Genomic DNA, 12,500 nt, shown 5'->3' on the forward strand with positions numbered 1-12,500 from the left:
AGCCAGTCGCTGTGCAGGTACACTGGAGGTGAAACAGGAAGAGTGGAGACCAGTGTGGGACTATTACTGGAGCCCGAAGATAGCAGCTGTGGCTTGTACAGAGTTAGACTGTGGCTCTGCTGTTTCATCAGGAAACAGAGAGCCCTCAGACAGATCTGTATGGGAGATCGATCATGACTGTGTTGAGTCTGGATCTACACTGAGGGACTGTGTATCATCAGGTTCCTCTTCCTCCATCATGGAGCTCACCTGCTCAGGTAAGTCCATCAGTGACATCATCTATGACAGTAATATTTTCCTTCCTCTGTCACAGTGATAGTCGCTGGTTTCCATTGGACTGAACTGTAAACTTATCCAGGACGACGGCATCCTAAAGGGTAGAGAAGTTAGCTTGTTCCTGGAGGCTCATTGCTTCCACCTTACATCTTACATCCACCTTACAAGCAACAGTAACATCAGAAATTTAAACCAGTTAGAGTGTCAAAGAGTCTGTTGTTTGTAGTCCGCCTGTTCTACAGAAGTGGAATCATCCACATCTCCATTTCCGTCACGGTTAACTTGCCATCAAACAGCCTAAATCCCAGACTGTCCAACTCCTGGAGCAGACTGCACTCTTCTAGCCAGCAACAGGAGGTAACTCCAGTACAACAGGAGAAAAAGTTGCTTTATGAACTTCCTTTTGGTGCAAAGGCACAAATTGTCAGAGCCGTTCTTCCTGTGACACGTAGTCACAAGCAGGTGACCCTCTTGCTCTGCAGGGAGAATTCCAACACAGCAGCGCTCAGCGGGGGGCTCGTGAGTATCCTCACACTCTCCCCTCTCACCCTGAGCAACTCCAGAAAAAGAAGAGTCCAGCTCCTCTCCAGGAGTTTGGTTCCAGAGCTGGTGCTGTGTGTAGAGATGAGCCCAACTAAATCCAGTTGGTACCGTTCCTCCTGCTGCACCAGCTCCGGCTCCTTCCCCACCAGAGAGGTGATGTTACACAACCCTAGAACCAGTTTACGGTGCCAGAAGTGTGGAAATGCTGGCAAAGTGCTTCTTGAATAGAAGACTTACCACAACAGACTGAAATAAGCTTCAGAGTAAATGATTGACAAGATATTAATTTGGTAGAATAAACACGTAGATGGGTCTGAATTTATGGAGGTCAACCTGAGCAAAGTGGAGTGACAAAATAATAATAAATAATAAAATAGTGACATTAATGACAAATGCATGTCAAAGTACAGCAGCAACAGTTTCGTTAGCTACAAACTTTGATTCAGCACATCTAAGATAAAACAGAGACAAAAACATCAGCTGACACTTCACACCTGTCTGACAAGTAGAAAAGACTCACTTTGGTTTAAAAAACACTTTCATGAAGAAATCTACTTCAAAACCTTGAGGTCCTAGCGAGAGGCTACAGTGGAGCCACAGGCTAACGTTAGCTAGCTAGCAGAGTGTGAGAATGAAACACATTAAGATCGCTCGTCTCTCTGTATACAGCAAGGAATCAATTCAATTCAATTGGCTTTATTGGCATGGCTTCATACAATACAACATTGCTAAAGTATATTTACACAAATTATATAATCATAGCAAACACATAAATAAATAAACAATAAAATAAAAAACAATAGACAGTAACAATACAAAAGGGCATGGAGAGCAAGAGGGGCTATGGAAGGTAGGTAAGAGTAACATAAGATATAAACATACAAGAAATGAATTATTAATGAATAAACATTAATTATTAGCCATATGAGTCAGGGGTCTAACAGAGCTGTGGAGCTCATGGCAGCTGCTACATATCTTGCTGTCAGTCGACAGCAGTCCTCCCTCTCTCCCAGCAGGATTGGAAGTCTCTCCAGTCACTTAGATAGAGGAACTCTGGGAATACTTTTATTATTTTTTTCTCAAAATTTTGGTCTCTAATACTTTGATATTGGTTGCAGTTAGTTAAGAAGTGCAGCTCTGTCTCTACTGTTCCCTGGTCACAGTAAGAACACAACCTCTCCTCTCTGGGCAGCCAGGTCTGTCTGTGCCGGCCTTCTGCCACTGCCAGGTTGTGTTCAATGTACTTAGTCAATGTTTTTCTCAGTTTTCTTTTTTAAAATTTTTTTTATTGGGTACTGACAACAATTACATATGTTTACAGTTCTGAATATATACAGACCCGTTTTTTTCTCATGCTTTTGAACTACTTTAAAAAAACAGCGGGAGTCACAGCTTTACAAACATACAGATGCGGAGCAAAACAGAGAAACAGGAAAAAAAAAAAAAAAAAAAAAAAAAAAAACACACACGACCAGGCTGACATAAATACATTTACATTACTAGGGTATGCCATAGTTGGTTCCAGTATTGTTAACTGAGTGGGACAAAGTTCAGTCCAGAGGGGTCCACCGTGTCCAAGACTGGGTGCCATATCTTAATAAATCCCTTGACGTTGTCATGGAGGGTAAGGTCAGGTTTTCCAGAGGGAGTATTCTCAATACCTCATACCTATCCTCCAGTGCATGGGTGTCCTTAGAAATCCAAAATTTGAGAATGGTCTTCCTTCCTACATATAAGAGTATTCCAATCAATTTAGCATTGTGGCTGTTCCTTGCACTGTATACTTTACCTGCCAAAATACACTGAAGAGGTGATAGTTCCAGATCATGTCCAATCAAGTTAACCAGCTCATCCTTCACTTCTCTCCAAAATGTTTGTATCATCGAACACTTCCAGAATATGGAAGTATGCATGAGTTCCAATTTCTAAATCGCATTTAGTAAATTTAAGAGAGCTTAGACCAAGCTTGCCCCTCAACAATGGTGTACAATGAAGCCTGTGTAATATTTTGAATTGTGTCTCTCTATCAGTATTACAGCTCAGAATAGAAAGTGTATTTTCTATAACCGTTGCCCAGATATTTTCTTCCATCTGACATCCTATATCAACCTGCCATTGCCTTCGGATGTGATCCGTAGAATAATTAAAATTTAAACCACATGAGAAACAAATCTTTTTGGTATGGGTTGTTTAAGAATATCTTCCAAGAAAGACACATTTGGAGCGTGTATGTTTTTTGGTATATAATGTCTTATCTGTAAATAGCGGAAAAAATGAGACTGTAGTAAAGAATATTTACTCTTCAAGCTCTCGAATGACTCCATTTTTCCTCCTTCATCGAGTTTAACAAGCTGGTCCAGACCCTTTCTGCCAAAGTCTAAACACTGAATCCTGACAAGAGGGCGGGAAATCTGGGTTTCTCCATCTGGGAGCCAGAAGTGAAAAATGATTCCTACGTTTAAAACATAACTTGTGGGGACCTCCTTTGTAAGGTAGTTTATTCATGAACACTTATTTTAACACTGTAATTTTCTAAAATTAAAAGTGTTGTAAAAACAAAAACAGGATTTTTAAGCCTCTTTCCACTTTTAGTCAAATACATACACATATACAGATACAAATAATTTTGCTGCCTCAACAAATACAGATACAAATACAAATACTGGGATCTCTGCACATCCCTAGTATTGACATTGACACATTGACAGACTACATTGACATTGTGGGTGTATGTGATGTGCTGTTGTGTGTAGCTTTGTATTTTGTATTTTGTATGGTGTGTTATGTGTGTTGTTGTTTTGTTTTGTTCTGTTTTTGTTTTTTTGTTTTTTTGCTTTGCACTGTTTGTTGTTGTGCTGTTGTATGTTTTGATTGTGGAGGACTACAGATGCAAATTAGCTTCAAGCTAACTCCAGTGCAGTGCATCCCTAATGTTTAATACTGCACACTGTCCTAATCAATAATTCAAATCAAATCAAACTGGCCAACCAGGAAACAGGTAGGGTTCCCCACCTGTTCAGGTCTTCCCTAATCCGTATTATAATTGGTTTAAGATTAAGCTTGACCAGTTTTTTAAGAGAGGGACTAATTCTTATTCCAAGGTATGTTATCTTCTTAGGTGACCAATGAAAGGAAAGTCACTTGGTGGAGCAGAGCCTGCCATAGCACTGATGGGCATAGCTTCTGTTTTTGATAAGTTCACCTTAAAACCTGATATGTGTCCAAATTGTTGTAAACATTCAAGTAGGCAGGGGATGGAAGTATCCATCTCAACTAAATACAACAGGACGTCATCCGCGTGGAGAGAAATTTTGTGTACTCTACCTTTGACATTAAAGCCCCTAATCACTGAGGTGGTTCTAATGAGCTCTGCTAAGGGCTCAGTAGAAGAAGGGGGCTCAGGGGGCATCCTTGACGAGTTCCACACTCTAATGGAAAGGGGTCTGAGCAATAGGAAGTAGTAATGACAGTTGCTTTAGGGGACCATTACAGCAATTTTACCCAATCAATGAATTCTGTACCTACTTTAAATTTTTCCATAGCAGAGAAAAGGAAGGGCCATTCAACCCTATCAAATGCTTTTAATGAATCCAGAGGTACCACTAGCCCTCATACATCTTTATCACTGGCTAACTGTATTATGTTCAGAAGCCTCCTGATGTTATTAGAGGAACTCCTTCCTTTAATAAAGCCTGTTTGGTCAGGTTTTGCTGATACTGTTATTAGTGGTTCAAGCCTCAAAGTCAAGACCTTAGACAAAATCTTTGCGTCTACATTAATGAGCGACACAGGTCTGTAAGACGTTGTCTCTAGAAGCTTTCTCATTGAGAATCAAATTTAGCACTGCTCTAATAGTTTGTGTTTTAATGAGATTTGTTTTAGTCGGATTAGATTTGTTAGCTAGCTCTGCCTTTTTAAAATCTGCTTCCATTTTGTTTTCTTTCAGTGTAAACTGTATGAGATGGTGAATCTTCTAAGATAAGCTTTTGGGGATTCCCACAGAAATTCAGGATTTATTTCACTGCTGTCGTTCTTATCAAAAAATATATCTATCTCTGCCTTTATCTTTTTTTAAAATTCCTTGTCGCTGCGTAGATATGATGGAAATCGCCATCTTTGTGTACTTGGTGTAGTTTCACTCATAGTCATTTCCAAGTAAACTGGGGCATGATCACTGACATGGATAGACCTATATTACATGTGGTCACTTGTCCTAATATCTGCAGTGGTATAAAAACAATAATCAATATGAGAATAGGAATTGTGTGGATTAGAGTAGAACGTGAATCCATCCCTGGCTGATGGATTCAAAATTCTCCATATATCTATCAAATTAATATCACTTAGCATTTTAACTAGTGCAGCACCTGCGCTTGTACTTCTGTGTGTTTACTGAAGACCTGTCTAATTTGTTGTCTAAACAGCAATTAAAGTCACTGCCCAGCACTGTAAAAGAGCATTTATATTCCTCCAAGTCTGCTGCTATCCTAGTCCAAATTGAGGGAGGTGGTGGATTAGGGGCATATATGTTCATCATAGTAATATTCATACCATAAATTGTACCATAAACAAGGACGTATCTGCCCTCAGGGTCCTTTTGATATGTGCTAAGTACAAATGGGGTGGCTCCTCTGCTGTTAGAGGAAAATGATGAATGATAAGCCTGGCCTACCCAGTCTCACTTAAATTTCATGTGCTCTTTATCTACTAAATGTGTTTCTTGTAGGATAGGTATTTGTACCTTTTCTTTTTTAAGGAAGCTCAATATTTTCTTCTGCTTAATTGGGTGATGGATCCCTTTTACATTACGTGTACAGAGCTTGATACTATTTAAGCATGACATTTGCCTCTTTCTTCTCTTGTCACAGAGATATACTGTCCTTCTGGCGGTGCTCTGCACATCTATATTACCTGAGTTCAGCCTACCTAGTTCAAATGAGTATACTCTTCTGGTGGAGGGAAACAAAAGCCAGCATTTAAAAACACCTAACAACAAAAAGAAACTTAAGAACACACATACCTGCTGTAACACTAACTTATCTATAGGGCACATGTGAAACCTTTTGGTCTCTAACATCTTTCCCTCTCTACTTAACATCAAAGCAAACACAAGTAGGATGAGACAGAGCTCCCCAAACACTACATTATGTGAATACATCTTTCAGAGATAGTGACTGTTTAGTGTACAATGCCAACCTTAATGTTTCTTTTCTGGTCTTTGCACTGCAGTCTATGGCATTGATGTACAATTAACATCACCCCTCCTCTACTCTTCAGGGGTAACTATTAACAAAGGAGGAGTGTGTCACCAAACGTAGGATGGCTATTAAGCTCTCATTGACAGGTCTGTCCTCGACCGACAATAGCAAAATTGCTGTAGTCACAAAATATAAAAACCAAAAGAGCAGTGCTCTCATATCTAGAAATATGGCTGATTTTATTAGTACACCAAAACCATGACAACCCAGAGTTGAGACCAGGAGGCAGAGCTGCAGTCCTACACGCTTCTCTGCGCTTCCATTAGAGCAGTTACCCACCCAAAACCACATAGAGACTGCGTCTGTCCCCAAAACCACATAGAGACCATGTCTTTCCCCAAAACCACATAGACTGTGTCTGTCCCCCGACCACTTAAATCAATTAAATCTAAAGTAAACAGAAGAGGATTCATTCAGAAAAATCTAATCAAAATTAAAACCACTACTGTAATAGTACAACAAAATGGGAGAATTAAATGTGGACTCTTGAACATTAGATCTCTGTCATCTAAAGCTGTTTTAGTAAACGATTTAATCTCAGATCATCATATTGATTTATTGTGTCTTACTGAAACCTGGCTGTGTCATGAAGAATATGTCAGCCTAAATGAATCCACTCCCCCCAGTCATATCAATACTCATATTCCTCCAGACACTGGCCGAGGAGTTGCAGCCATTTTCAACTCAAGCCTGATCATCAACCCTAGACCTAAATTTAATTATAACTCATTCGAAAGCCTTGTTCTTAGTCTCTCTCAGCCAACCTGGAAAACTTTACAGCCAGTTCTATGAGGTATTTGTTATAGTGTATCGTCCTCCTGGCCCGTACTCTGAATTCCTATCTGAATTCTCAGAGTTTTTGTCGTATTTAGTCCTTAGTACAGATAAAGTAATTATAGTAGGTGATTTTAATATTCATGTGGACGTTGATAGTGACAGTCTCAGCACTGCATTTATCTCATTATTAGACTCAATTGGCTTCTCTCAGTGTGTAAATAATCCCACTCACCGTCTTAACCACACCCTAGACCTTGTTCTGACTTATGGGATTGAAATTGAACATTTAATAATTTTTCCACAAAATCCTATTTTATCAGATCATTTTTTAATAACTTTTGAATTCCTATTACTGGATTATACACTATTAGACAAAAATGTCCTCACTAGATGTCTCTCTGATTGTGTTGTAGATAAATTTAAGGAAGCAATTCCATCAGTACTGAATTCACTGCCATGTCTCAATACTACAGAGGACTCTTATGTTAACTTTAGTCCCTCCCAAATTGATAATCTTGTTGATAGTGCTGCAGGCTTATTACGAATAACACTAGACTCCATCACCCCCTTAAAAAGGAAGATAATAAAACATAAGAGGTTAGCTCCATGGTATAACTCCCAAACCTGCAAATTAAAGCAAACATCGTGAAAATTGGAAAGGATTTGGCGTTCCACCAAAGTAGAAGAATCTCGCTTAGTCTGGCAAGATAGCCTTAAAACATATAGGAAGGCCCTCTGTAATGCCAGAGCCGCCTATTACTCAGCATTAATAGAAGAGAATAAAAACAGCCCTAGGTTCCTTTTCAGCACTTTGGCTGACAAAGAGTCATAACTCTACTGATCCATGTATTCCTATAGCTCTCAGTAGTAATGACTTTATGAGCTTCTTTAATGATAAAATTCTAACTATTAGAGACAAAATTAACCACCTCCTGCCCTCAACAGGCACCGTTCTCTCCCCAAACACAGGAACCTTAGAAACAGCAGTAAATCCTGACATATATTTGGACTGTTTTTCTCCAGTAGACTTGTCTGAACTAACTTCAATGATTTGTTCAGCTAAACCATCAACCTGTCTCTTAGACCCCATCCCAACTAGGCTGCTTAAGGAAGCCTTACCCTTAGTGAGCACTTCTTTACTAGATATGATCAATCTGTCTTTAGTAACAGGCTATGTACCACAGTCCTTTAAAGTAGCTGTAATTAAACCTCTTCTTAAGAAGCCTACTCTTGATTCAGGTGTTTTAGCCAATTATAGACCTATATCTAACCTTCCATTTCTATCTAAGATCCTTGAGAAAGCAGTCTCTAATCAGTTATGTGACTTTCTACATAACAATAGTTTATTTGAGGATTTTCAGTCAGGATTTAGAGCGCATCATAGCACAGAAACAGCACTGGTGAAAGTCACAAATGACCTCCTAACTGCATCAGACAAAGGATTTGTCTCTATACTTGTCCTGTTAGATCTTAGTGCTGCATTCGACACCATTGACCATCAAATCCTTTTGCAGAGACTGGAACATTTAATTGGCATTAAAGGAACTGCATTAAGCTGGTTTAAATCCTATTTATCAGACCAATTTCAGTTTGTACATGTTAATGATGAATCCTCCGTGAAGGCAAAAGTTAGACACGGAGTTCCACAAGGTTCTGTACTTGGACCAATTCTATTCACCTTGTATATGCTTCCTTTAGGTAATATTATTAGGAAACACTCCATAAATTTTTATTGTTATGCAGATGATACCCAATTATATTTATCAATGAAGCCAGATGAACCCAATCAGTTAAACAAACTCCAAACATGCCTTAAGGACATGAAGACCAGGATGACCTGCAATTTTCTGCTACTAAATTCAGATAAAACTGAAGTTATTGTGCTTGGCCCTAAACACCTTAGAAACACATTATCTCATGATATAGCTACTCTAGATGGCATTACCCTGGCCTCCAGCACCACCGTAAGGAATCTGGGAGTTATCTTTGATCAGGATATGTCCTTTAACTCCCACATAAATCAGAAGAACTAGTCCACGCATTTGTTACTAACTTGCAAAGCTCTTTATGGTCAGACATCATTATATCTTGAAGAGCTCATATCTGGGGAGAAACACAGGTGAGCACAGAAAAAAAAACATTTACTACACTCAGTGTTTCCTCTATAATAGTACAGGCCTGGTGGGCCGCCAGGCCAACGAGAACCCCCGCCAGGCCAAAAAATCTTTTTTTTAATGCCAAAAATAACACCAAACATCCATTCATTCGGAAATCCACAGCGTTTGGGAGCCTCTGAGCAGCGCTGTTTCGAACCGCAAGTCAACCAATATACCAGTTGCCAATCTGTGAAGCCATCAGTGTGAAGTCTGTAGTCAGTCTAGATCTCCTCACTAGCAGCTTTGTAGCTGTCGACTGTCACATGATTGAACAGCCAATTACATTTGCTGAAGTGGCTCCAAGAAGCTACTTGGTCACAATTTGAATTTCCCACTCTTTCCTTCTGACAAACACTGTTGCCAATTTAACGACTTTGTCGCTAGATTTAGTGACTTTTCATACCCCTTTATCGACTTTTTTTTCTTCAAAAAAGCGGCTAGCGACATATTTAGCAACTTTCTGGACAGACCTTAACTTCTCTCCTTGAAGGGAGTCGCCAGTGATTCTCAGTGAATGAGCACTAATGTAGCTCTCTGTATTGACTGTTCAGTGGATGGGACAGAGCAGCAGCATGTTCAGTGGACCAATCATCAGCCAGAGTCATGAATGAGTTGTTAATGTGCGTACCTAATGACCAATCATTGATCTCATTGTTGTTATTCAAAATAATTTAACTTTACGACATAAATTTGATTTTGTTCTGTCAAAATAGACATTTAACAATAGTGAACTTATTCTGGTGCATGATCATCTCTCTATTCATGATACTTCAGTTAGAGTTCATACAACAGCTGCATTAATATTATTATTAGAGGCAGATTTAGATGCACATTGAGGCGCTGCTAGAGAAGAAAAATAATTAATGACATAGCTAGTGACAGTCTGTTTAGTTTAATGTAACTTAATTTTCTTTAAATTTCTAAAAATTATATGTGTATATAATTACTTCATGATGTCATAGATATGCAAATTAGCACGTGACATCATCTGGCGACATCCAGAGACTTTTCCTGCAGGCTTTAGCAACTTCCCAAATAGTTGGCAACACTGCTAACAAACCTCAGTGAACTAAACCATTTTACCAAACATCACCACTCAGTAAACCTGTCAGAAGTGTGAGTGTGAGTTTTCTTGCCTCACAGTGTGTGAAAGTGAGCTTGCAAACCTGCAGCTGGATGTGTTACAGGTACTGGGCTGCAGCACCCATAAGCAGTTATATGTATCCTCAAATACAGGAAACAAACCTGAGACAGAGACGTGGCTTGCTGTTGCTGAATCATCTACAGTTGTTTATTTACATCTCAGTAACATCTCATTCACTGTATACTGTGCATTGCCCTTTTGTTCTCATTGAACCAGTATTTACTATTATTCATTGTCTCTCTTGACATATTTTCCATGTTCATAAAACATGTACAAAAATGAAATGTCAATCATTTTGTCTCTGTGTCACTTTCATATCTCTTCATTCATATTTCCAAATAAAGTTTTGCTATAGTTGCAGCACAAATGCACTGACACACAGATACTACCAAGTATCACCTGGACTTGCACATAACAGTACTCATAACTGCACATCTTTAGAAATGTCTACACTTATACATATAAATATTATATAATTTAAACATGACAAGTCATTTATGGAGCAAACCAGTATGTAAAATTAACCAAAATATTGGAGACATGTGGCCCAAACTAACACTTTAGGATTAGCATGTCCACTAACAGACAGACGTGTGCACCTGCCGCCATTTTTGTTACTCTCAGTGGCCACTTTTGTAAAAGTGAGACAAACAAACTCTTTCACCTCCCGTTTTACTCTTATACTTAAACTGAAATTATCTCTCAGCATTAGCTGATCAACTACAGCAACTTCTGTGAGTTTTTGACACATTAATAACCTGAAATACAGGAAAGAATGGTGAGACAGAGATGTGGCTTGCCGTTGCTGAATCATCTACAGTTGTGAGGAGAAGCTCAATGCTCCTGACTACAGTCACTGGGGCAAACCACGGTGTCACACTGCCACCTGTTGTCGAAAAACTGCTACAGCACACCAATTATTCTGGTTTAAAACCAGTTTACTCGTATAAAAAAAAGAAAGACAGTATAAAAATAAAATGCAGATACTCTCTCAAACACACTAAACCCAAACAATTACATTTACCCAAATGTGATCACACTTTAGTGAGCGTCACAGATGCTCAGACTTAAAACACAAAGTTTGCAGGAAACCTAAAAGTTTATAATACTAAGATTACAGGTACAAACCCCTATTCTCAAGCACACCTTTTTACATGATATAATATTCCATAATCCCTGTGGATGGTGGGTCCACAGAGCGACTCCATGTTGCTTCTTCAGGCTGTGTCTGACCAGGCTCCATGAGCCAAGACCCAACCACCAGAGACTCCTCAGCCGGGCTCCAGGAGGAGACCTCCTGAGATGTATTATATTTCTGTTTGTAATGAGATGAATTATATTTGTTATAGTATATAAGGTGGTAAATAAAGATCAGTATTAAATTTTAGATCCTCTCTCTCTCCAGACTCTGTCAGGCTGGTGGATGGGACTAGTCTGTGTTCAGGCAGACTGGAGGTGAAGTCTGAGCAGTCGTGGTCCTCAGTGTGTGAAGCTGACTTTGACCAGCAGGATGCAGAGGTGGTCTGTAGGGAGCTCAGCTGTGGGGCTCCTTCAGTCCTCCAGGGGGCGCTCTATGGAGAAGTGGAGGCTTCAATGTGGACCAAAGAGTTCCAGTGTGGAGGCCATGAGTCTGCTCTCCTGGACTGTGGAAGATCAGACTCAGCTAGAAGCACCTGCTCACCTGGCAAAGCTGTTGGACTCACCTGCTCAGGTAGAAGAGGAGCTGCAGCTTTGATTTGGCTTCATTTCTGTTCTAATGAAACTCACTTTATTCTTTTACTGATGACTCTCTTGTTTCTGTTCAGAGCCTGTCAGGTTGGTGGGAGGAGCCAGTCGCTGTGCAGGTACACTGGAGGTGAAACTGGGAGAGTGGAGACCAGTGGATGACTCTGACTGGACCATGAAGGAAGCTGCTGTTGCCTGCAGAGTTCTGGACTGTGGCTCTGCTGTTTCATCAGGAATCAGAAATGAGCCCTCAAAGAGATCTGTATGGAGGATCAAACCTGACTGTGTTCAGTCTGGATCTTCACTGAGGGACTGTGCATCATCATCATCATCACGTTCCTCTTCCATTATAGAGCTCACCTGCTCAGGTAAGTCCATCAGTGACATCATCTATGACAGTAATATTTTCCTTCCTCTGTTGCAGTCAGTCTTGGGGAGTAACAGAATATATGGAACAGTGTTACGTAATTAGGATCCAAAAGAAAGGTAACTGTATTCTGTTAAAGTGGAAAAAAAGAAATAATCAGATTAGCCATATATTTAGTAAAAATGGGGATTATTAGCAGGATTACAATTTTAAAAGACATTTTAAAATAAAGGAGGATATACTACCATGCATGC

The 12,500-nt window shown here is 39.6% G+C and overlaps 3 protein-coding genes across 3 annotated transcripts in view; 2 read left to right on the forward strand and 1 right to left on the reverse strand.

Annotated features, from left to right (window-relative positions):
- The window catches only part of LOC137186659 (scavenger receptor cysteine-rich type 1 protein M130-like), a 15,958-nt gene extending 15,547 nt beyond the window's left edge, over window positions 1–411 (forward strand). The window contains exon 6 of the mRNA XM_067595733.1: window positions 1–411. This exon is cut by the window's left edge and continues 22 nt beyond it. Coding sequence (XP_067451834.1) covers window positions 1–316 — 316 coding nt within the window. The 3' untranslated portion in view covers window positions 317–411.
- LOC137186609 (coagulation factor X) overlaps window positions 1–12,500 on the reverse strand; it is a 102,148-nt gene that overhangs the window by 77,394 nt on the left and 12,254 nt on the right. The window lies entirely within an intron of this gene.
- LOC137186660 (scavenger receptor cysteine-rich type 1 protein M130-like) overlaps window positions 1,644–12,500 on the forward strand; it is an 18,454-nt gene continuing 7,597 nt past the window's right edge. The window contains exons 1-4 of the mRNA XM_067595734.1: window positions 1,644–1,669; window positions 11,352–11,458; window positions 11,560–11,865; window positions 11,960–12,247. Of these exons, the coding sequence (XP_067451835.1) occupies window positions 1,644–1,669; window positions 11,352–11,458; window positions 11,560–11,865; window positions 11,960–12,247 (727 nt within the window). The remainder of the gene's footprint in view (window positions 1,670–11,351; window positions 11,459–11,559; window positions 11,866–11,959; window positions 12,248–12,500) is intronic.

Source organism: Thunnus thynnus, chromosome 7, assembly GCF_963924715.1.
Source record: "Thunnus thynnus chromosome 7, fThuThy2.1, whole genome shotgun sequence".
NCBI lineage: Eukaryota > Metazoa > Chordata > Actinopteri > Scombriformes > Scombridae > Thunnus > Thunnus thynnus.